Source organism: Aythya fuligula, chromosome 14, assembly GCF_009819795.1.
Source record: "Aythya fuligula isolate bAytFul2 chromosome 14, bAytFul2.pri, whole genome shotgun sequence".
Lineage (NCBI taxonomy): Eukaryota > Metazoa > Chordata > Aves > Anseriformes > Anatidae > Aythya > Aythya fuligula.
Genome location: NC_045572.1, coordinates 2321533 through 2345773, shown reverse-complemented (window position 1 = coordinate 2345773; position 24241 = coordinate 2321533). Strand labels below are relative to the sequence as shown.

General features: G+C 45.1%; 1 protein-coding gene across 4 annotated transcripts; it reads left to right on the top strand.

Annotated features, from left to right (window-relative positions):
* Positions 1 to 5: 5 nt before the first annotated feature.
* Positions 6 to 8053, top strand: NUDCD2 (NudC domain containing 2). 4 transcript variants are annotated; one of them, XR_004253905.1, is made up of 6 exons: positions 6 to 229; positions 741 to 789; positions 1955 to 2106; positions 2994 to 3420; positions 4240 to 4355; positions 7753 to 8053. XR_004253905.1 is itself a non-coding variant. In XM_032197060.1 (4 exons), exons 1-4 carry the CDS (start codon positions 41 to 43, stop codon positions 3075 to 3077), a joined length of 474 nt encoding a protein of 157 aa, XP_032052951.1. In that variant the 5' UTR covers positions 6 to 40; the 3' UTR covers positions 3078 to 3580. The 4 variants fall into 4 exon arrangements, 1 of the variants encoding a protein (XP_032052951.1); XR_004253906.1 differs by lacking the exon at positions 4240 to 4355 and having other exon boundaries at positions 7753 to 8052; XR_004253904.1 differs by lacking the exon at positions 7753 to 8053 and having other exon boundaries at positions 4240 to 4566.
* Positions 8054 to 24241: the final 16188 nt, after the last annotated feature.

Below are 24241 nucleotides of genomic sequence, written 5' to 3'. Positions count from 1 at the left end.
GGGTCGCGGGCGGAGGGGCGGCCCCGGCGGCGGGGGCTCGATGGCGGCGCCCTTCGAGGAGCGCAGCGGCGTGGTGCCCTGCCGCACGGCCTGGGGCCGCTGGTACCAGACGCTGGAGGAGGTGTTCGTGGAGGTGCACGTCCCGCCCGGCACCCGGGCCAAGGACGTGAGCTGCAGCCTGCAGAGCCGACACCTGGCGCTGGCCGTGGGGGGCCGGCAGCTGCTGCAGGTAGCGGCCGGGGGGTGCGGGCGGTGCCCGCGGGCTGCCGGGCAACCCCGCTGCGCTCTGCTCCGTGAGCGGCCGGGCACCGCCTGCGGGCGTAACTTCGCTGCTGAACGCTGCAAGAGAAGCGGGGATTGTCTTTCTCTGGGGTGAAAAGCGATTCTCGGTGCGGTGACATCCGTGTGTTACGCCGTAGGTGTGGCACCCTCAGTGGGCACACGGGAATTTGGATGGCGAATGAATTCAAAGTCCTGTTACCCACTGAGAAATACGGGCCTTCCTATGAGTTAGGACGCTGAAACTAAACGTATGTTTTTCATGTCAAATACCTGATTAAAAAGACACAACACTTTGATAGGCCATGTACAAACCTGTGCTAGTCAGGCCTGATTGTGCTACTCCTTGCGAAGGAATTCTGAACGCAGGGAGGTGGGTAACTTATGAGCAAAGCTATGCAATGTGGGCTGGTCACTGAGCAGGTTTTCCTGTTAAGTAATCTTGGTCATGTCTTTTGCAGGGTAAACTTTTTGACTCTACGATAGCTGATGAAGGAACATGGACGTTAGGTAATAACCTGTCTCTCAAATGACATTTTGGAGTATAATAGAACTTGCCAAAATACGCTGTGGAAGAGTTGACCCATGTTTTTTGTTATGGGAAATGCTTTCTTCTGATTCTGATCAAGTTATGATTCTCTGTGAAAAATGATAATTGTTATTGCCAGACTAAGGAACTAAGGTAGTACAAAAGCCCTAAGGTATTAAGGACTAGGGGAGAAGTGCCACGTCTGGGAAGGTAGTATTCAATCAATTAGGAACACTTCCTTAGAACTAACGTTTACTTTTTAGGAAATTAGTAGTAAGAAGATTTTTGCAAACCCTTATTAAAACTGCACTGGTACAGTTATGTCCAAGAGAATCAAAAAGCAATCTAACAATTGGGCTAAGGTACTTAAAGGAGCAAAACACTTCTCTGATTGTTGCTTTGTAAATATTGTGGTGTTCAGAGTAGTTTTTGAAAAACACATTTGTGGACCGTGCCTATTGATGCTTTCCTATAACGGGTTTTATTTTCCATTAAGAATAAACATCGATTGGTAGTTTGGTAACTTAATCATTAAAATCAGAAGTGTAAATAAACATTGCAAAGTGAAGCCTACTCTTTTCTAGCATGCAAACAGTCTTCAAAATACACTTTATAATGTTGCACTTCCTCAATTAAGTTGAACTAAACATGTAGATGTTACCTTTGAGATGCACTTCTAATACCTTCATGATACTTCACACTGCCTGTGTTCAATAGCAATTGATTATAATTCCATGTTGCTTAAACTTAGTTCTGGTTTTATTGGTAATAACCTCCCTGTGAAGCCTGACCTGAAATACTTTGTTATTACCGTAGCTGATCTGTATATACTAATAGGTTAAATCTCTGTTGTGAACCTCTCTAGAAGGTTACTTTACATTGGAATAGAAGTATTTATGAACGGTGTTTTAATTCCTCAAAACAGCTTTAGTATTTTACAGGCCTGAAAGCGTGGGCTGCATAGGCTTGCTTTGTCTCAGGTTGTGTTTCTTGGTAATGGTTTTATTTATTAATAACTCCATTGGCATTAAGAATTTAAATTACTTCAAGAAATCCCATGCTTTGACATGTTAACAGTGAATACAGCAAAAAAGCTTGCACGAAGGACAGAGTCTAATAGGTGTGTTTTGTCTCTTCATTCAATAGAAGACAGAAAACTGATACGCATTGTTCTGATGAAGACGAATCGAGATGCTGGAAATTGTTGGACGTCTCTGTTAGAAAATGATTATGCTGCTGATCCTTGGGTACAAGACCAGATGCAAAGGAAACTTACACTGGAACGATTCCAAAGAGAGGCAAGTCAAAGGTCCCTGATTACTGCTTATATTTTGTTTGCACATGTAGGTTATGGGCGTGAAAGCTGGGTAAAACGTCTGCTGTCTTGTGCCGTGGAAACGTATACTGTAGGTCAATAAAGACCTGTGAACATTCTGTATCAGTGTATTTTTAAGAGGTTGTTCTGTCTGTAGTCTGTCTGAAAGTTAAGTGAAAAGTTAAGGTGAGTGCCAGAGTGATACTGATTTTACGGTTTTGATATGTAACTAACAAATTTTTATTTAAGTTAGGCCACGTATAATTTCTATTATCTAGAATTACAACATACCTATATCTACAACATAACATCATACTCTACTGAAGATGTTTGCATGTAATGTCAGATGATGGAGAATAGTTAGCTGGAAAATATTTTCCTTTGACTTCAACTAAAATTGCTTAAATTGTTTCGGTATAATTTTAGCACTCAGCTGTTCTTACTCATGTCAGCAGGTTGTACAACTACAACTTATTACCTGACAGCTGAATCAGCACATTACATGCTGCAACAAATACTATTTTTATCGATTTTGTTTATCCAGCATGGCTTTAAATTGTAATTTCAAGGGATATCAAAAGCCAGAAAACTTTGTTAATTTCCTTAATACTACTTCACTGTGAGATAAAACTGCTTGCCAAGTTAATGACATTACAAATTTAGGTAGTGGGCAACCAAACTATGGCAATGCAACGTTTACTTGTTGATGCATTCTCCAAGCAGAATGTCAGTGCTCTGGCAAATGGTTAACAAGTTGATAGCTGCATGATCTTCTTAGAGTGTTAACCTGTTAACAGAAATGTTTTTTTGTTTTGTTTAAATCACTGCTATTCAAGAAAAATCTGTCTGCTAAACTTTTATCTCCATCAGAACCCTGGATTTGACTTCAGTGGTGCAGAAATCTCTGGAAATTACAGCAAAGGAGGACCAGACTTCTTTAGCCTTGAAAAATGAACTCTTTTAACCTATGTTCCTGGAGAGAAATTACACATTTTACTGGAGGACAGGAATATGTAATTGGTGAAGACTTCAGTGATCTAGTCAGCGGATTGTTGGCAAGTAATTACTTCAGCAAAGAGAAAGGAGGTCTCTTCTAGCAGAACGAAGTGTCAGCATCTGATTCATAAGCCGCGATAACTTTCTAGCATTAAAGGGATAAAATGCATGAAAAGATGTATACAAAAAAAAAGTAACATCTTGAAGCAGAACACTTTCTCTGATACAACAGTAAACTAGTCAGTTATAAATATACCACTTGTCTTATGTAAGAATATCTTTACCGTTGAAGATGGATCCTGTAAGTAAGATACTGAATATTTTTTCTTAACTTGCAACTAGAAGGATATTGGGAAGGCTACAGTTGCACTTCTGAAACAGACTTGCACTTCTAGCAGCCCTATAAGAATTTGTACCTTATTCTAAAATAGTGGTTAATAAACTACTGCATCTTGCCTCAACTGAGGATTTACAATCCACTGCATTGCCCCATATATCACTAAAAGGGGCTCTCGGTTCTGAGTGCGTGTCTGGGAATGGGCCTGTGAGTGCTGCAACTGCAGCCAGGCTGTGGGGCAGCGGGCGTGTGTGCCCACAGCTGGAGTGAGTGCAGGCTGTGCCCAGGGAAGTGGTGGCATCACTGTCCCTGGGGGTGTTCAAGGAAAGGTTGGACCTGGTGCTTAGGGACATGGTTTAATGGGTGACGGTGGTAGGGGGATGGTTGGACCAGATGACTTTGAAGGTCTTTTCCAACCTTAATGATTCTGTGATTCCTTGCTGTCAGGTAAGTGATACTGGAAAATGGACAAGTCAAGTGAAAGTCTGGGTATACGTAACTGTGTTAATGTCATAAAGTCTTTCAGTAGAAATATTTAAAACTTAAAAAAAGTACGAGAATGTAGTAATTCTTGAAAAGAGTAGGAAGTCCTTAAGAAAGAAAAACCTTGCTTCTATTTGCAACCACCATACAGTACAAGCTGCTTATATAAGTTGAACATGCAGCTGTAGATTTCTGCAGTTAGTTTTCAGTTTGATAGCCACACCGTAACCTTGGCCCCTGCATAACTTAATATTTTGCATGTGCCAATTACTTATCATGATTTTTCTACTTGTTCCTAAGGATGCAGCTCAGAAACCGTCCAACTGCATCACACGGGACGAATGGCGTGGCAAACTAGTAGGAAGAAAACACAATTGCCAAATTCTATTGTGTTCAGAACACTGAAACTATTGCCTGTAAGTAGGTCCTAAGCACAAGTTCCCTGGAGGTTGCCAACAGCATCTAAGTTCAACCTTACTAGAAAAATTGCATCATTATTTCTTTTGGGATATGGCAAAAATAAAGTAAGTTGTTGACAAATGCTTTCGCTGTAATTACATCCAATGCTTTCTTGCACCAGTAAGCAAACCAGCAGTACTCCTGAAATAATAAAGCATGATTTTTCTACCCCTGTCTTCTTTACAGAAATATATACTAGGTTCAAATACCATGGTAAGGTTTTAGAGAGCTTGCCATAGTGTACAAAAGTAGGTACAGGTTGGTATTAAGTGTTGAGGTTTAACACGGCTGGCAGCAAAAAAACACACAGCCATTTATTCACATCATCATGTTACCAGCAATCATCTCATCCTAAGCCAAAACATAGCATTCTACCAGCTACTAGGAGGAAACTTAACTCTGTCCCAACTGAAACCAGGACATACGCATATGTGAATTCAGCTTAAAGGTCTAAACCCAGGCTTCTCTCATGTTGCAGAACTGACAGTGAAACCTCTGCACACTGTAAAAATAGCACAGAACCAGTAACAAGGATGTCCGACGAATGTTACATGGGAGACGTTTGGTTCTTTGTGATTTTTTTTTCATAGGTGTTTGTACTTTTGGCTTTTAGAGAAATTACCCAGTTAAGTTAATCCGTATTGCTTTCTTTTCCTACTTCATGCATTTAGTGTATCTTTAGATATATCTTAAATTAGGGAGCTTATACTGGATGCACAGGACAAACCAGGAGCTACAATCCAGGTGAGATGTTAGTGACCAAGATGAGTGACTTCTTTTAAAGGTCCAGCACCCTTGCAAAAATGCTTGTGATGGCTTCCCACATGCAAGAGCAGGAAGCTGGACACGGAACTAACTTTCTGCTTCTTCTTGATCAAGTCCTTCGGGAATTAGCCTAAGACCTTCTGAGGCTGGGATTATCAGTCTCAGATGCAAGCTCTATTGTTACTGCAGTTCTGGAGACTGAGTTCAGACTGCCGTTGGTCATAGAACTGTGAATAGTCTGCTTCCTTCCAAACGAATTTTTAGTCAGAGGTGTATGGAGAAGAGCACCGTATGTTTTTGCAGCTTGTGATTGTTTGCTTCCCTTGGAAGCTTTTTCATTTGTCTATGCTGTATGGCCCTTTTACAAAGAGGTAGAAGCAATGCGAATGCACAGCCAGGTGAAATATTTGTTGTTTGCTGCACAGGTGAGTGAAAGATACGAAAAAGTTGGCAAGAAGGCCCTAGAAATTCTTCCAGACGGGGTGTGCTGTTCGCACAGGACCTTAGAGATTTTGAAGTGGCATCTGTGTTGCGTACTTCAGTGATACGCAGACAGGATGGCACTGAAGGCTTCTTTTGTTGAAGCTTATTGCTCAGGCCTGTAGGAAGTGGATAAGAACATACCTGTGCACGCATCTAAAAACTTGAGTGGGTTGACTAACATCTTCATATAAGATAAAAGGTGTGGTTAGTTTATCCGGTTAAACTGATGGAACCCATCAGCCTCTGAAATTAGTACGACATTGAACTCTTGGTTGATGTTGTGGCTCAGAAAAGGCCTATACTTTCTATTAAATCTTTACAGAAATAGCTTACTGCTTTTACCTTTCAAGCAGAAAACCATTTTTTGTAGTCTTTTCTGTCATTGCGAGGGTACATGAAGAGAATTCTGCAGAGAGGGGTGTGATTTAAAAGGCTAAGAGAACACACTGATGGTGTTGGCTTGCTTTCGAAATTGCGAACATATCAAATCAAATCAAAGCATAGGAAGCGAATCAAGAAACGAGGGGTTGCACATCTTCCGTTTCTGGCATTATGTAGTGTTTATTCTAGTTGGACCTACAGAGCAGCCTCTGGCAGAGCACTGGCATTGCAGAGCATCACCTTGCTGAAGCAGCACTATTGACGTCACTAAGCATTTGCAAGAAACGGTGACAAACTGGGAAGAGATTGCTGTTTGCTTCTGTTAACATTGCCTGTCTGGGAGACTGATGTCCCTCCCCAGCTGGAGAACCCAGAGGGACATCAAGGAGGCCAGAAGGGGGCTCTTCAGGGGACCACACAGGGAAGGGGAAGCAAGGGCCGGCTGAGGAGTGATCCCCTTAAATACCTTTACTTGCTTCTTGGCTCTTGAGTCAAAACAGCCATAGCTATGTTGCAGGACCAGCAACATGTCTGCTCCGGCTGCTCCGGCCAGAGCCACACTGTGATATCATCGTGATGACACTGGGGCGTCGTGGTGATGTTTGAGCTTCCCCCACCAGAACCCCCAGACAGTCCGTTGAGCCTCGCTTGCTGACTGGCAGGACCAAAAGTAGCCGTTCGCAGAAATGGCTGCAGATGGAAACTCGAGTGACAATGAGATCAATGAAATTAAACAGGAGCCACTTCCAGAAGACACGTCATACGGTTTTGCTCCAGATGAGCTGTTTGAGGCTTTGGACTCCCCTTCTCCTGAACCCCTGGGACAGGATGAAGGAGCAGCTTGTGATGCTCGTGCAGCATCCACAAGGGGAGAAAAAGATCCCCAAGCTCTCACTGATGACCGTGAGACCAAACACGTTCCTCATAATTCTTCTGAGGAGAACGCTGGCAACAGCAACGTCTTCTCATCCCTCAGCTTCCCAAAGAAACTCTGGCAACTGGCTGAAAGTGAGGAATTTAAGGCCATCTGGTGGGGTCACTCTGGAAACTATATTGTGATCGACGAGGAAATGTTTAAAGTGGAAGTGCTGGGAAGGACAAGACCTCCGAGAGTTTTTGAGACGGAGAGTATGAAAAGTTTCATTCGTCAGCTTAATCTGTATGGATTCAGCAAACTGCAACAGGACCTGCAAAGATCTCCCTTGCTTCCTGATCTTCCGAAAGAAGAGGATGCATTTTCTGCTCGTAGGAAGTACCTCCATTGCTCCACACGTGAACCAATTCTCACAATATTCTGGTGGGAGAGATGGGTGTTCCAATAAAATAAGCCTTGGCAATGGAGGAGATGAGGATAACAGTAGATGTTCTGATCTTAATTGCGTTTTCAGGCTGCTTCCAGGTGTTTTAGAGCTAGCTTTGCGGAGGACTAGACATGCAGATAAAATACGTTTGGGTGGTACCCAATGAGTTTGAACCCATGGAACACAAAGATAAGTAAAGCAGGCTATGATGAGTCCATTTATTTTAAGGCATTTGCAACGTACCAGAACTGTATCATCAGAACTGTATCATTAAGCTTTAGTCAGCCTAAGCTTTAGGCTTAAACTGACCAATAGATCTTTCTAACCCATGACTGCCTTTACCAATTACAATCCTCAGTTCTTGTCTCTTGCTGTTTCTCAGTCCCAAACACGTAGCAAGTACTTCTCCTTTGCATTTTTTTAGATACTCTACTACTATAACCCCAGCTTCAAGAGAGATTCTCCCCACCTGCTCCAGAACTGCAAGCAACGAGTTGCCCTGAAGAGGAAAGCCCTGCAGGCGGGGCTGGATGAGAGCTGCCCCAGCAGCCGCCTATATGCCCAGCCTGGGTGCAGAGATGCCGATATGGATGAGGAGGACCCGCTGGCAGCAGCAACTCCAGCAGAAGCCACACAGCCAGCGGCACCCGCGGGGTCCCCAGGCACTGGGCAAAAGCCACCCCTCAAGCCAGCGGTGCCCCTACAGCCTCGCAGGGAGCTGCTCCCAACCTGCCAGGTCCTGCTGCAGCAGCAGGCAGGGACAAGCAGCAGCGTCTGGACCCCTCCCTGCTGCTAGCAGGCAGCAGCCAGACCTCAGCTGCCGCTCCTGCTCCCTCCCCACACCACGTCCTACCTTCCCAGATAGCCCTGTGCCCAAACGCAGGAGCTCCGAAGGCTCCCTCGGCTGCCCTGCCTCCCTTCGGTCACCCACTCCTTCCAGTGGCCTTGCTGGCGGCAGCCTCTGCTGCAGCCATTTTGCAGCCGTACAGCTGGCAGGGCCTGGCAGCCCCACACTGCCCGACCTGCACCTGCGACCAAGACGGGGCAGCTGCAGGCGACAGAATGGCACCCACTAGACACATGGGACCCACTAGACACAGCAGGGATAGCAGCACCCCCTTACAGCTTCACAGTCTGTTAGTTCATAGGTTGATTGTTCTGGAGTTGACCTGCTTGAATAATAAAACTTCTCCAGTTCCAGTTGTCTTTTTGGTATTATTTTTAAATGGGGAAATCTCGGGTTGAATTTGTATTTTGTCTCTCAAAAGGAAGTAGAAGCAACTGTTTCAACACCAATTTGATCGTTTTCCACAACAGACCAGCTCTCTAGGTTCTTAGCCACAGAGAGCAAAAGAGTGGATAATGTCTGCATGCCACATGCACCGAGGATGCTCTTCCTAATGATGACTTCTAACGGAAAGTTAGGAGAGAGTAATTAAATAACACCACTTTAATTATGGAAGGCTCAGAAAGGGAATGTCACAGACTCACAGAATTGTGGGGGTTGGAAGGGACCTCAAGAGATCATCGGGTCCAAACCCCTGCCAAAGCAGGTTCCCGAGAGCAGGTTGCCCAGGTAGGTGTCCAGACGGGCCTTGAGTGTCTCCAGAGAAGGAGGCTCCACAGCCTCCGCAGGCAGCCTGTCCCAGCGCTCCGTCACCCTCACCATGAGGAAGTTCTTTCACACGTTGTTGCGGAACTTCCTGTCGTCCATTTTGTTGCCGTTGTCCCTTGTTCTGTCCCCACAAACCACCGAAAAGAGGTTGGCCAAATCCCTCTGTCTCCCACACTTTCTTTACTTTCTCCAGTGGGGTTCCCATCTGCTACAGCTTCACCTCCAGTTAGCCTTACTAAGGGAACAAAACCTGCAATTACCACTGAATTTCCTTCTGCTAATTTTGGAGGAAAGTAACTCCAAATCCCAAATATAAACAACTCCTGTAGATAGAAATGTGAGGAGTCCAAAGTAGTGGAATCTGAAAGACTGTTTGCTTTGCTAGACTTTCTATGAAAGAGGTCATTATTAAAACAATACTTGAGATCCTTCTCAGGAAAAGCAAGAAAAATATTTAATTAAATAGCTGGTGTGGTTCTGTGTTCTAGATTTAGGATCAGAATGCTGCTGATAACACACTGGTTTTTCAGCTGTGACAGAGCAGTGCTTACACAGAGCCAAGGACTCATCAACTTCTTGTGCTGCCCTGCCAGCGAGGAGGCTGCAGACGCTCAAAAAAAAAGCTGGGAAGGGACACAGCCAGAACAGGAGACCCAGGCCGGCCCAAGGGATGTCCCATTCCATATGGCATCATGCAGAACAACAAAACTTTGGGTTTTGGCCAGGGATGGAGAGGTGTTGTTTGGGGCCTGGCTGGGTATCAATTGGTGGATGGTAAGCAATTGCATTGTACATCATTCATTTTGTATATATTTTATTGCTATTGTTGATGTTGTTATTGTTTTCGCTCCTTTTCAAGTCCAATTCAAGTGTCTCAACCCACAAGTTCTTTTTTTTTGTTTGTTTTTGTTTTTTTTTTTTTTCCCAGTTCTTTTCCCCCATCTTTTCACGAGGGTCGGGGAATGAGCGAATGGCTGTGCGGTGCTTAGCGGCCTGCCAGGTTAAACCACAGCAGGAGAGTAACACCAAAGTATATACATTGGCTCAGAAATGTTTTTAATATGAATGGGTACTGTTTGGGGCATCGTAATTGAAGTCCAGCCTGGCATTCCACCTAGCGTGATGTAGAGCTGGCAAGTGAGAGGACCCTACAGGAAAAGAGCCACGGGCTTCCTGGCTGACAAGTGCAACATTTTCAGGAAGCATTTCATCATTTAACCATTCCGCTTCCTACCTGGAAAAAAAGAAGTGCTCCTGTAAGTCCTGCACGAGTGAAGTAGCTACAACCTGATGATGGCTTGGAGAATGTGAACTATATGGTAAAAAAAATGACAAAGTCTTGATGAATCACTGGAGTACTAACTGGTACAGTCACTGTGTCCTCTTTGCTCTCTTACTGCTCTCTGGAAGACTTACAAAAAAGACCTACAGAAAAGACCTAGAAAAGACTTATAGAAAATAAAAGATGATAACTTGGTAGACAGTCCTATTGAATGTAACCAGACTGCGTTCTGACACATGCACCAAAACCATGATCTTCAGTATTGATTATTTAAATTACGTACCAATATTTCTGAAGAGAAAACTGCGTATTCAGAAATGAAGGAGTTTCCCTTAATGTAACACACTCCCGAGTGTTATTTCACAAAAAAATATTTTAGATAATTACATTATAAACAAGGCCAATGTTTTAATGTGTAAGATAAACCCCAAACCTATGGAATCAGTATTTCTGTGCAAAGTGACAGTTGCTTAATGGATTTTTTTTTCCCCTTTATCAATGAGCAAAATGGTTATAATCATCCGGCCAAGCTTTTTTGTTAGAAATGATGCTGCTACTATCTGGAGAGAGCTGGAAGTGAGTTTTCCTGGAATAAGATAGTGCAGTTGGAAGAGACCTTCAAAGATCGAGTCCAACTGTCTGGCCTCTTCAGGGCTAACCAAAAGTTAAAGCGTATTCTTGAGGGCGTTGCCCAAATGCCTCTGGAACACAGGAAGGCACAGGGCATCAACCACAGTTCAAGGAAGCCTGTTCCACTATTTGACCACCCTGAAAGAAAGCAGGCCACCTGTAGGACAGCATCTTCAAAGCAGTAGTAATGTATGTACTTACTTAATGTATGCAGTCTAAGTAGGACTGGTACGGAAGTCTCCATTCTGATTTAAAAATAAAAATAGAAATCTGAAGACTAGTTGCTTAATCTAATGAAGTCATGCACATTACTCTCTGCCATAAGGTGACAGTTGCTCCAGTTCTTTTCAAGAATGGAGTATTGCTATTACACTCTGGGAAAAGAAAAAAAAAAGGGGGGGGAAGAGGGGGAAATGGTGGGAACGGTGTAGTCCCTAAGTGGATAAAAGAGTAGAATTCAACTGTAATGTAGAGATCTTGTTCGTATGATACACATATGTGAATTCAGCTTAAAGGTCTAAACCCAGGCTTCTCTCATGTTGCAGAACTGACAGTGAAACCTCTGCACACTGTAAAAATAGCACAGAACCAATAACAAGGATGTCCGACGAATGTTGCATGGGAGGTGCAACATGGGAGATCGGTTCTTTGTGATTTTTTTTTCATAGGTGTTTGTACTTTTGGCTTTTAGAGAAATTACCCAGTTAAGTTAATCCGTATTGCTTTCTTTTCCTACTTCATGCATTTAGTGTATCTTTAGATATATCTTAAATTAGGGAGCTTATACTGGATGCACAGGACAAACCAGGAGCTACAATCCAGGTGAGATGTTAGTGACCAAGATGAGTGACTTCTTTTAAAGGTCCAGCACCCTTGCAAAAATGCTTGTGATGGCTTCCCACATGCAAGAGCAGGAAGCTGGACACGGAACTAACTTTCTGCTTCTTCTTGATCAAGTCCTTCGGGAATTAGCCTAAGACCTTCTGAGGCTGGGATTATCAGTCTCAGATGCAAGCTCTATTGTTACTGCAGTTCTGGAGACTGAGTTCAGACTGCCGTTGGTCATAGAACTGTGAATAGTCTGCTTCCTTCCAAACGAATTTTTAGTCAGAGGTGTATGGAGAAGAGCACCGTATGTTTTTGCAGCTTGTGATTGTTTGCTTCCCTTGGAAGCTTTTTCATTTGTCTATGCTGTATGGCCCTTTTACAAAGAGGTAGAAGCAATGCGAATGCACAGCCAGGTGAAATATTTGTTGTTTGCTGCACAGGTGAGTGAAAGATACGAAAAAGTTGGCAAGAAGGCCCTAGAAATTCTTCCAGACGGGGTGTGCTGTTCGCACAGGACCTTAGAGATTTTGAAGTGGCATCTGTGTTGCGTACTTCAGTGATACGCAGACAGGATGGCACTGAAGGCTTCTTTTGTTGAAGCTTATTGCTCAGGCCTGTAGGAAGTGGATAAGAACATACCTGTGCACGCATCTAAAAACTTGAGTGGGTTGACTAACATCTTCATATAAGATAAAAGGTGTGGTTAGTTTATCCGGTTAAACTGATGGAACCCATCAGCCTCTGAAATTAGTACGACATTGAACTCTTGGTTGATGTTGTGGCTCAGAAAAGGCCTATACTTTCTATTAAATCTTTACAGAAATAGCTTACTGCTTTTACCTTTCAAGCAGAAAACCATTTTTTGTAGTCTTTTCTGTCATTGCGAGGGTACATGAAGAGAATTCTGCAGAGAGGGGTGTGATTTAAAAGGCTAAGAGAACACACTGATGGTGTTGGCTTGCTTTCGAAATTGCGAACATATCAAATCAAATCAAAGCATAGGAAGCGAATCAAGAAACGAGGGGTTGCACATCTTCCGTTTCTGGCATTATGTAGTGTTTATTCTAGTTGGACCTACAGAGCAGCCTCTGGCAGAGCACTGGCATTGCAGAGCATCACCTTGCTGAAGCAGCACTATTGACGTCACTAAGCATTTGCAAGAAACGGTGACAAACTGGGAAGAGATTGCTGTTTGCTTCTGTTAACATTGCCTGTCTGGGAGACTGATGTCCCTCCCCAGCTGGAGAACCCAGAGGGACATCAAGGAGGCCAGAAGGGGGCTCTTCAGGGGACCACACAGGGAAGGGGAAGCAAGGGCCGGCTGAGGAGTGATCCCCTTAAATACCTTTACTTGCTTCTTGGCTCTTGAGTCAAAACAGCCATAGCTATGTTGCAGGACCAGCAACATGTCTGCTCCGGCTGCTCCGGCCAGAGCCACACTGTGATATCATCGTGATGACACTGGGGCGTCGTGGTGATGTTTGAGCTTCCCCCACCAGAACCCCCAGACAGTCCGTTGAGCCTCGCTTGCTGACTGGCAGGACCAAAAGTAGCCGTTCGCAGAAATGGCTGCAGATGGAAACTCGAGTGACAATGAGATCAATGAAATTAAACAGGAGCCACTTCCAGAAGACACGTCATACGGTTTTGCTCCAGACGAGCTGTTTGAGGCTTTGGACTCCCCTTCTCCTGAACCCCTGGGACAGGATGAAGGAGCAGCTTGTGATGCTCGTGCAGCATCCACAAGGGGAGAAAAAGATCCCCAAGCTCTCACTGATGACCGTGAGACCAAACACGTTCCTCATAATTCTTCTGAGGAGAACGCTGGCAACAGCAACGTCTTCTCATCCCTCAGCTTCCCAAAGAAACTCTGGCAACTGGCTGAAAGTGAGGAATTTAAGGCCATCTGGTGGGGTCACTCTGGAAACTATATTGTGATCGACGAGGAAATGTTTGAAGTGGAAGTGCTGGGAAGGACAAGACCTCCGAGAGTTTTTGAGACGGAGAGTATGAAAAGTTTCATTCGTCAGCTTAATCTGTATGGATTCAGCAAACTGCAACAGGACCTGCAAAGATCTCCCTTGCTTCCTGATCTTCCGAAAGAAGAGGATGCATTTTCTGCTCGTAGGAAGTACCTCCATTGCTCCACACGTGAACCAATTCTCACAATATTCTGGTGGGAGAGATGGGTGTTCCAATAAAATAAGCCTTGGCAATGGAGGAGATGAGGATAACAGTAGATGTTCTGATCTTAATTGCGTTTTCAGGCTGCTTCCAGGTGTTTTAGAGCTAGCTTTGCGGAGGACTAGACATGCAGATAAAATACGTTTGGGTGGTACCCAATGAGTTTGAACCCATGGAACACAAAGATAAGTAAAGCAGGCTATGATGAGTCCATTTATTTTAAGGCATTTGCAACGTACCAGAACTGTATCATCAGGACTGTATCATTAAGCTTTAGTCAGCCTAAGCTTTAGGCTTAAACTGACCAATAGATCTTTCTAACCCATGACTGCCTTTACCAATTACAATCCTCAGTTCTTGTCTCTTGCTGTTTCTCAGTCCCAAACACGTAGCAAGTACTTCTCCTTTGCATTTTTTTAGATACTCTACTACTATAACCCCAGCTTCAAGAGAGATTCTCCCCACCTGCTCCAGAACTGCAAGCAACGAGTTGCCCTGAAGAGGAAAGCCCTGCAGGCGGGGCTGGATGAGAGCTGCCCCAGCAGCCGCCTATATGCCCAGCCTGGGTGCAGAGATGCCGATATGGATGAGGAGGACCCGCTGGCAGCAGCAACTCCAGCAGAAGCCACACAGCCAGCGGCACCCGCGGGGTCCCCAGGCACTGGGCAAAAGCCACCCCTCAAGCCAGCGGTGCCCCTACAGCCTCGCAGGGAGCTGCTCCCAACCTGCCAGGTCCTGCTGCAGCAGCAGGCAGGGACAAGCAGCAGCGTCTGGACCCCTCCCTGCTGCTAGCAGGCAGCAGCCAGACCTCAGCTGCCGCTCCTGCTCCCTCCCCACACCACGTCCTACCTTCCCAGATAGCCCTGTGCCCAAACGCAGGAGCTCCGAAGGCTCCCTCGGCTGCCCTGCCTCCCTTCGGTCACCCACTCCTTCCAGTGGCCTTGCTGGCGGCAGCCTCTGCTGCAGCCATTTTGCAGCCGTACAGCTGGCAGGGCCTGGCAGCCCCACACTGCCCGACCTGCACCTGCGACCAAGACGGGGCAGCTGCAGGCGACAGAATGGCACCCACTAGACACATGGGACCCACTAGACACAGCAGGGATAGCAGCACCCCCTTACAGCTTCACAGTCTGTTAGTTCATAGGTTGATTGTTCTGGAGTTGACCTGCTTGAATAATAAAACTTCTCCAGTTCCAGTTGTCTTTTTGGTATTATTTTTAAATGGGGAAATCTCGGGTTGAATTTGTATTTTGTCTCTCAAAAGGAAGTAGAAGCAACTGTTTCAACACCAATTTGATCGTTTTCCACAACAGACCAGCTCTCTAGGTTCTTAGCCACAGAGAGCAAAAGAGTGGATAATGTCTGCATGCCACATGCACCGAGGATGCTCTTCCTAATGATGACTTCTAACGGAAAGTTAGGAGAGAGTAATTAAATAACACCACTTTAATTATGGAAGGCTCAGAAAGGGAATGTCACAGACTCACAGAATTGTGGGGGTTGGAAGGGACCTCAAGAGATCATCGGGTCCAAACCCCTGCCAAAGCAGGTTCCCGAGAGCAGGTTGCCCAGGTAGGTGTCCAGACGGGCCTTGAGTGTCTCCAGAGAAGGAGGCTCCACAGCCTCCGCAGGCAGCCTGTCCCAGCGCTCCGTCACCCTCACCATGAGGAAGTTCTTTCACACGTTGTTGCGGAACTTCCTGTCGTCCATTTTGTTGCCGTTGTCCCTTGTTCTGTCCCCACAAACCACCGAAAAGAGGTTGGCCAAATCCCTCTGTCTCCCACACTTTCTTTACTTTCTCCAGTGGGGTTCCCATCTGCTACAGCTTCACCTCCAGTTAGCCTTACTAAGGGAACAAAACCTGCAATTACCACTGAATTTCCTTCTGCTAATTTTGGAGGAAAGTAACTCCAAATCCCAAATATAAACAACTCCTGTAGATAGAAATGTGAGGAGTCCAAAGTAGTGGAATCTGAAAGACTGTTTGCTTTGCTAGACTTTCTATGAAAGAGGTCATTATTAAAACAATACTTGAGATCCTTCTCAGGAAAAGCAAGAAAAATATTTAATTAAATAGCTGGTGTGGTTCTGTGTTCTAGATTTAGGATCAGAATGCTGCTGATAACACACTGGTTTTTCAGCTGTGACAGAGCAGTGCTTACACAGAGCCAAGGACTCATCAACTTCTTGTGCTGCCCTGCCAGCGAGGAGGCTGCAGACGCTCAAAAAAAAAGCTGGGAAGGGACACAGCCAGAACAGGAGACCCAGGCCGGCCCAAGGGATGTCCCATTCCATATGGCATCATGCAGAACAACAAAACTTTGGGTTTTGGCCAGGGATGGAGAGGTGTTGTTTGGGGCCTGGCTGGGTATCAATTGGTGGATGGTAAGCAATTGCATTGTACATCATTCATTTTGTATATATTTTATTGCTATTGTTGATGTTGTTATTGTTTTCGCTCCTTTTCAAGTCCAATTCAAGTGTCTCAACCCACAAGTTCTTTTTTTTTTGTTTTGTTTTTGTTTTTGTTTTTTCCCAGTTCTTTTCCCCCATCTTTTCACGAGGGTCGGGGAATGAGCGAATGGCTGTGCGGTGCTTAGCGGCCTGCCAGGTTAAACCACAGCAGGAGAGTAACACCAAAGTATATACATTGGCTCAGAAATGTTTTTAATATGAATGGGTACTGTTTGGGGCATCGTAATTGAAGTCCAGCCTGGCATTCCACCTAGCGTGATGTAGAGCTGGCAAGTGAGAGGACCCTACAGGAAAAGAGCCACGGGCTTCCTGGCTGACAAGTGCAACATTTTCAGGAAGCATTTCATCATTTAACCATTCCGCTTCCTACCTGGAAAAAAAGAAGTGCTCCTGTAAGTCCTGCACGAGTGAAGTAGCTACAACCTGATGATGGCTTGGAGAATGTGAACTATATGGTAAAAAAAATGACAAAGTCTTGATGAATCACTGGAGTACTAACTGGTACAGTCACTGTGTCCTCTTTGCTCTCTTACTGCTCTCTGGAAGACTTACAAAAAAGACCTACAGAAAAGACCTAGAAAAGACTTATAGAAAATAAAAGATGATAACTTGGTAGACAGTCCTATTGAATGTAACCAGACTGCGTTCTGACACATGCACCAAAACCATGATCTTCAGTATTGATTATTTAAATTACGTACCAATATTTCTGAAGAGAAAACTGCGTATTCAGAAATGAAGGAGTTTCCCTTAATGTAACACACTCCCGAGTGTTATTTCACAAAAAAATATTTTAGATAATTACATTATAAACAAGGCCAATGTTTTAATGTGTAAGATAAACCCCAAACCTATGGAATCAGTATTTCTGTGCAAAGTGACAGTTGCTTAATGGATTTTTTTTTCCCCTTTATCAATGAGCAAAATGGTTATAATCATCCGGCCAAGCTTTTTTGTTAGAAATGATGCTGCTACTATCTGGAGAGAGCTGGAAGTGAGTTTTCCTGGAATAAGATAGTGCAGTTGGAAGAGACCTTCAAAGATCGAGTCCAACTGTCTGGCCTCTTCAGGGCTAACCAAAAGTTAAAGCGTATTCTTGAGGGCGTTGCCCAAATGCCTCTGGAACACAGGAAGGCACAGGGCATCAACCACAGTTCAAGGAAGCCTGTTCCACTATTTGACCACCCTGAAAGAAAGCAGGCCACCTGTAGGACAGCATCTTCAAAGCAGTAGTAATGTATGTACTTACTTAATGTATGCAGTCTAAGTAGGACTGGTACGGAAGTCTCCATTCTGATTTAAAAATAAAAATAGAAATCTGAAGACTAGTTGCTTAATCTAATGAAGTCATGCGTAGTCTTTAACAGTCCATTGTATTGTTCAACTTTCCCGGAGGCTGGTGCATGATAGGGGATGTGATACATCCACTCAATACCATGCTCTTTGGCCCAAGTGTCTATAAGGTTGTTTAGGAAACGCGTCCCATTTTCTTACTCTATTCTTTCTGGGGTACCATGTCGGTATAGGACTTGCTTTTCAAGGCCCATGATAGTGTTCTGTGCGGTGGCATGAGGCACAGGATATGTTTCCAGCCATCCGGTGGTTGCTTCCACCATTGTAAGTACGTGGCGCTTGCCATTGCGAGTTTAAGGGAGTGTGATGTAATCAATCTGCCAGGCTTCTCCATATTTATATTTCGGCCATCGTCATCCATACCGAAGAGGCTTTGACCGTTTGGCTTGCTTGATTGCAGCACGTTTCACAGTCATGAATAACCTGTGCTACAGCATCCATGGTCAGGTCCACCCCTCGATCTCAAGCCCATCTGTATGTTGCATCTCTACCTTGATGGCCTGAGGTGTCATGGGCCCATCGGGCTATAAGTAATTCACCTTTATGCTGCCAATCCAGGTCCACCTGAGCTACTTCAATCTTAGCAGCCTGATCCACCTGCTGGTTGTTTTGACGTTCTTCAGTAGCCCAATTTTTGGGCACATGGGTATCTATGTGGCATACCCTTACAACCAGGTTCTCCACCCGAGTAGCAATATCTTGCCACAATGCAGCAGCCCAGATGCCAGTTGTTTTGCTTCCATTGCTGTAACCATCCCCACAAGGCATTTGGTACCACCCATGAAACACTATAGAGAGAGAACTGGCCACTTTTCTCATTCAGCAATATCTGAAGCCAGCTGAATGGCCTTCACTTCTGCAAACTGACTCGATTCACCTTCTACCTCAGCAGCTTCTGCAACTCGTTGCATATGACTCCATACAGCAGACTTCCATCTCTGATGCTTCCCCACAATATGACAGTACCCATCAGTGAACAGGGCATATTTCTTCTCATTCTCTGGTAACTGGTTGTACAGTGGGGCTTCTTCAGCATGGCCCACCTCCTCCTCTGATGATATCCCAAAGTATTTGCCTTCTGGGCAGTCCATAATCACTTCCAATATTCCTGGGTGACTGGGGTTTCCTATTAGAGCCTGCTGAGTAATCAGTACAACCCACTTGCTCCACGTAGCATCGGTTGCATGATGCGTAGAAGAGACCCTTCCCTTGAACATCCAGCCTAGTACCGGCAGTCGGGGTGCTAGGAGGAGCTGCGCTTCAGTACCGACCACCTCCGAAGCAGATCGAACTCCTTCATATGCTGCCAATATCTTCTTTTCAGTTTGAGTGTAGCGGGCCTCAGATCCTCTGTATCCCCGACTCCAAAACCCCAGGGGTCGACCTTGAGTTTCCCCAGGTTCTTTCTGCCAGAGGCTCCAGGTGGTGCCATTCTCCCTGTCTGCGGTGTAGAGCACATTCTTTACATCTGATCCTGTTCGGACTGGCCCAAGGGCTACTGCATGAACTATTTCCTGCTTGATTTGTTCAAAGGCTTGTCGTTGCTCAGGGCCCCATTTAAACTCATTCTTCTTACGGGTTACTTGGTAGAGCGGGTTTACAGTTAGACTGTAATTTGGAATGTGCATTCTCCAAAACCCCACAACACCTAGGAAAGTCTGTGTTTCTTTTTTGTTAGTTGGTGGAGACATAGCTGTTATTTTGTTGATCACATCCATTGGGATTTGACGACGTCCATCTTGCCATTTTATTCCTAAAAACTGGATCTCTCGTGCAGGTCCTTTGACTTTATTTTGTTTTATGGCAAAACCGGCTTTCAGAAGGATTTGGACTATTTTCTTCCCTTTCTTGAAAACTTCCTCTGCTGTGTCACCCCACACAATAATGTCATTGATGTACTGCAGGTGTTCAGGAGCTTCTCCCTGCTCCAGCACAGACTGGATCAGCCCATGGCAAATGGTAGGGCTGTGTTTCCACCCCTGGGGCAGCCGATTCCAAGTATATTGGACTCCCCTCCAAGTGAAGGCAAATTGTGGCCTGCACTCTGCTGCTAGAGGGATGGAGAAAAATGCATTAGCGATATCAACTGTGGCATACCACTTGGCTGCCTTCGATTCCAGTTTGCACTGGAGTTCCGGCATGTCTGGCACTGCAGCACTCAGTAGTGGCGTCACTTCGTTCAGGCCACAATAGTCCACTGTTAGTCTTCACTCACCATTACACTTTCGCACTGGCCATATGGGACTATTGAAAGGTGAATGAGTCTTGCTGATCACTCCTTGGCTCTCCAGTTGACGAATTAGCTTATGGATGGGAATCAGGGAGTCTCGGTTAGTGCGATATTGCCGCCGGTGCACAGTTGTGGTAGCGATTGGCACTTGCTGTTCTTCGACCCTCAGCAACCCCACAACAGAGGGGTCCTCTGAGAGACCGGGCAAGGTAGATAATTGTTTAATGCCCTCTGTCTCTAAGGCAGCTATGCCAAAAGCCCACTGGAACCCTTTTGGATCCTTGAAATATCCTCTTCTAAGATAGTCTATACCAAGGATACACAGAGCATCTGGGCCAGTCACAATGCGGTGCTTTTGCCACTCATTCCCAGTCAGACTCACTTCAGCCTCCAATACAGTCAACTGCTGAGATCCCCCTGTCACTCCATAAATACAGATGGGCTCTGGCCCTTTATAGCTTGATGGCATTACAGTACATTGTGTACTGGTGTCTACTAAAACCTTATACGTCTGTATGTCTGACATGCCAGGCCATCAAATCCACACAGTCCAATAAACTCAATTGTCCCTATCCTCCCCCTGGCTGGAGGCAGGGCCCCCCTAATGCTGGTCAGAATCTTCTTCGTTTCTGTATTTGAAGGACTGTCTGCTGGAAGTTGGAGCAGCAAACTTTTCAGAGAATTCTTTTTTCCCCGATTGTTTTCTTTTGCAACTCACATACCTGTGCCTCTAGGGTCGTGGTAGATTTTCCATCCCATTTTCTCATATCCTCTCCATGGTCTCGTAAGTAAAACCACAGGGTGTGTACCCACCATATCGTCTTCCTTGTGCGGATGAACACTTACCTCTGATACCTGAGAGACCAGTTTGTACAGGTGGGGAGGAAGATAGATTCTCTTTAAGTTGGTGGAACTCTTCAGAAAGTTTCTCCACAGCTGAGACGCAGGCCTGTAAGGAAGAGGAGAGACTTTCTTTGTACTGCCAGAGTTGTTTAGTCACTTCATCTACTGTGGGTTCTTCATCCTCTTTCCAGGCCATTATTGCCAATGAGCTGGCATATGATGATGGTGCACTCCGTACAAACTTCTGCCACATGGGTCGTGTACACCTGACTTCATCTGGATCTGTGGATGTTTGTCTGAGGTCTGGGTCCTCATAAATCACCTCCCATACGGCTAATTCCGTCAGGTACTGGATTCCCTTCTCCATAGTGGTTCACTTGCTTGCTAGACCTACAAGTTCTTCTTTGAAGGGATACCTTTCCCTCACAGCTGAGAGGAGACGCCTCCAGAGGCTGTGAGATTGTGCTCCATCTGCAATTGCTTTGTCAATGCCTGCATCTCTAACAAGGGATCCCAGCCGCCTGGCTTCCCTGCCGTCTAATTCCACACAATTGGCTCCAGTGTCCCAGCACTGGAGCAGCCAGGTGACAAGCTGCTCACCTACATGTATGCAACAACCAAAATCTTTTCACACATCTCGTAGCTCACGCTGGTATAGGTTTCAGGTAGTTACTGTTGATTTTTTGGCATCCTCATCTTCCTCCTCCTGAAACCCTTATGGCCCAGCATCGTCTTCTCTATACCTAGACTTAACAGAAGACTCTCTGCGTTCTGAACAACCTGAATCTCTATACCATTTTTTCACCTTCTCTGTGGGGGCAACTTGCACTGCTACAGCTCATTTCTCTGACCCAGCCACAGGAGCTGGAGTGGCTGCAGGAGCAGGAGCTGGAACGGCTGCAGAGTCCACCGTAGGGGTCGGAGTGGCCGCAGGGTCTGTCACTAGGTTGATAGCAATATCAATTGCAGCTCAATAGCCATGGGCCAGACCCCAGCACGTTACAGTGATTTGTGTCTCTTTGGAACTGCCGGAGTCATGACACCCTTTTTTCAAGCATCCTACCAGTTTTTTAGGATTTCGCAGTTGTTCAGGGGTGAATTTCCAAAATGCTGGAGGTGCCCACTGCTCTAGAAACCTGCCCATATCCTCCCACACTCCCTGCCACTCACAACTCTCCTGCCTCCGGACAGACCTCTGGATGAGATTCCTAAGTAGTTGTTTAACTTCAAACAAAACCTGAAGCGCATTCAGGAGACATAACAAGAACATGCTGGTCTGAGTATCCCAAGAATATTCAGTATCTTGGAGAACTATTGTAACAAGCTTGGAGGATAAGAGAGTGGTGAAGGAGAAAGGGAGAGTGAACAAGTAAGAAAAGATATCTTCCTCTTTCCCCTCCACAGATTGGCTCCCTGATGAAAAAAGGCAATAGGTATAATTGCTAATAGTTTCTGAGATACTGTTTCCAAAGTATAGAGTTGACAACAGTGCTGAGTACAAATACCAAGTTAGAGTCTTGACCAGAAATTTCATTGTCTCATAAGCCACTGTTACAATGCACAGTACCATAATGATCTTAAACCAGGGCCCGGAAAGAATAAACAACATGATAGAGAGCACATATGGAAAGTAACGTGCTATAATACTCAATGCATGAAACAGGTGCAGCAGACTTGAGATTAAAGCAATCAGCATTATGACTAGCAACTATTAAGCAGGTCTAATACTTATACCAATTTTAGTTTAACACACTCTGGTCAGATCTGTTGTTATCTCAACCCTTTGAGCCCCATGTTGGGCACCAAAGGGACTGTTGTGGTTTAACCCGGCCGGCAGCTAAACACCACACAGCCATTTGCTCACCATCCCCCCTCCCTCTCTGGGATGGGAGAAAGAAACGGGAAAGTGAAGCCTGTGGGTTGAGATAAAGACAGGAAAATAACGGTAATAATAATAACAGTACTACTACTACTACTGTGTACGAAACAAGTGATGCACAATGCAATTGCTCACCACCCGCTGACCGATGCCGAGCCTAACCCCGAGCAGGTGGCTCCCCCACCCCAGCTAGCCACCCCTATATACTGTTCAGCATGACCCCAGATGGGATGGAATATCCCTTTGGCTAGTTTGGGTCACCTGTCCTGGGTCTGTCCCCTCCCAGCTCTTACTGCACCCCCAGCCTGCCCGTTGGCAGGACAGAGTGAGAAGCTGAAACATCCTTGGCTTGGTGTAAGCACTGCTCTGCAACAATTAAAACGCCAGCAGGTTATCAGCACTCTTCTCATCCTAATCCAAAACATAGCACCCTACCAGCTACTAGGAAGAAAATCAACTCTGTCCTAACTGAAACCAGGATAGTAGTGTAGGTCCAAATGCCATGGTAAGGTTTTAGAGAGCTTACCATAGTGTACAAAAGTAGGTATAGGTTGGTATTAAGTGTATCTTTGCCACAATTGTAGATCAGAAGTTGGATGGTACAGGCACAAATGAGACTGCTACAAGTGCCAAAGTACTACCCAGTGCAAGTATTACACATGACAACAGTTAAACTGGCTTACACAGTAAGCCATCACAGCTTTAAATTATTTTAAGAGGACAGGTTTAAACTAGCTGGATAGCTACTTCTCTCGTCCACTGCAAGTTTTGGAATCACCTAGATGAAGAGGAAAAAATGGCAAGTTATTTTAGGCCTTTTCCTAATGGCTAAACCTGCATTCAGGACTTCAAATGGTGGGTTGTGTCTCATGTCAAGTCTCACTGGGCACTTCCATCCCTTCTTAGACACAGTAACAGGCATGACAGATGCGTAAATCTGGGTGTGTGATACAGAAATGAGATAAACCCACTCTCTAGGGAATCATCTTGTGCACTCATTGAAGTGCTGCCTTGTTACGTAAGTGAGCACTGTGCAGCAGAACAGCCTACAGCTATTTTTTTCATGGCTCTGCTTTAAGGATAAGCACAGAATAATGCCAGAGCTTTAGCTTTGTTTATCACAGCTACTCCCCGTGAGTGTGTTGGGTACAGAAATGTATAGCTAAACTTATGTCTAATCAAACTGGAATTCTCAGATGAGTCCAGGAAATGAAATCTTGGGCTTTGAAAGCCCACATTCTCTTAAAGAAGTGCTGCATTTACTGCAATATGTAGAAGCAGGCAATACGCAGTACTAGCTTAACAAGGAAAGATGAAGTCACATTTGAACAGTGTAAACTACTTGTAAACTCATTTGTGTAACTGCTTTCATGTCTCAAAGGTGTTAAAGCAATCATGTCAGCAAGTTGATGTAACATTACCAAAGATGTTGAGATTTTTCTCGTTTCTTCCCTAGCCCTTCCCCTGTGGCCTCAACCTCTTAAAAATATCCTTACTTACCTCTTGTACAGACATTTCTCAGGTAGTATTTAGGTATAAGCCACTTAATAGCCTTCCCACAATGATGCTTTATAACAAATTGGAACAAAGTTGC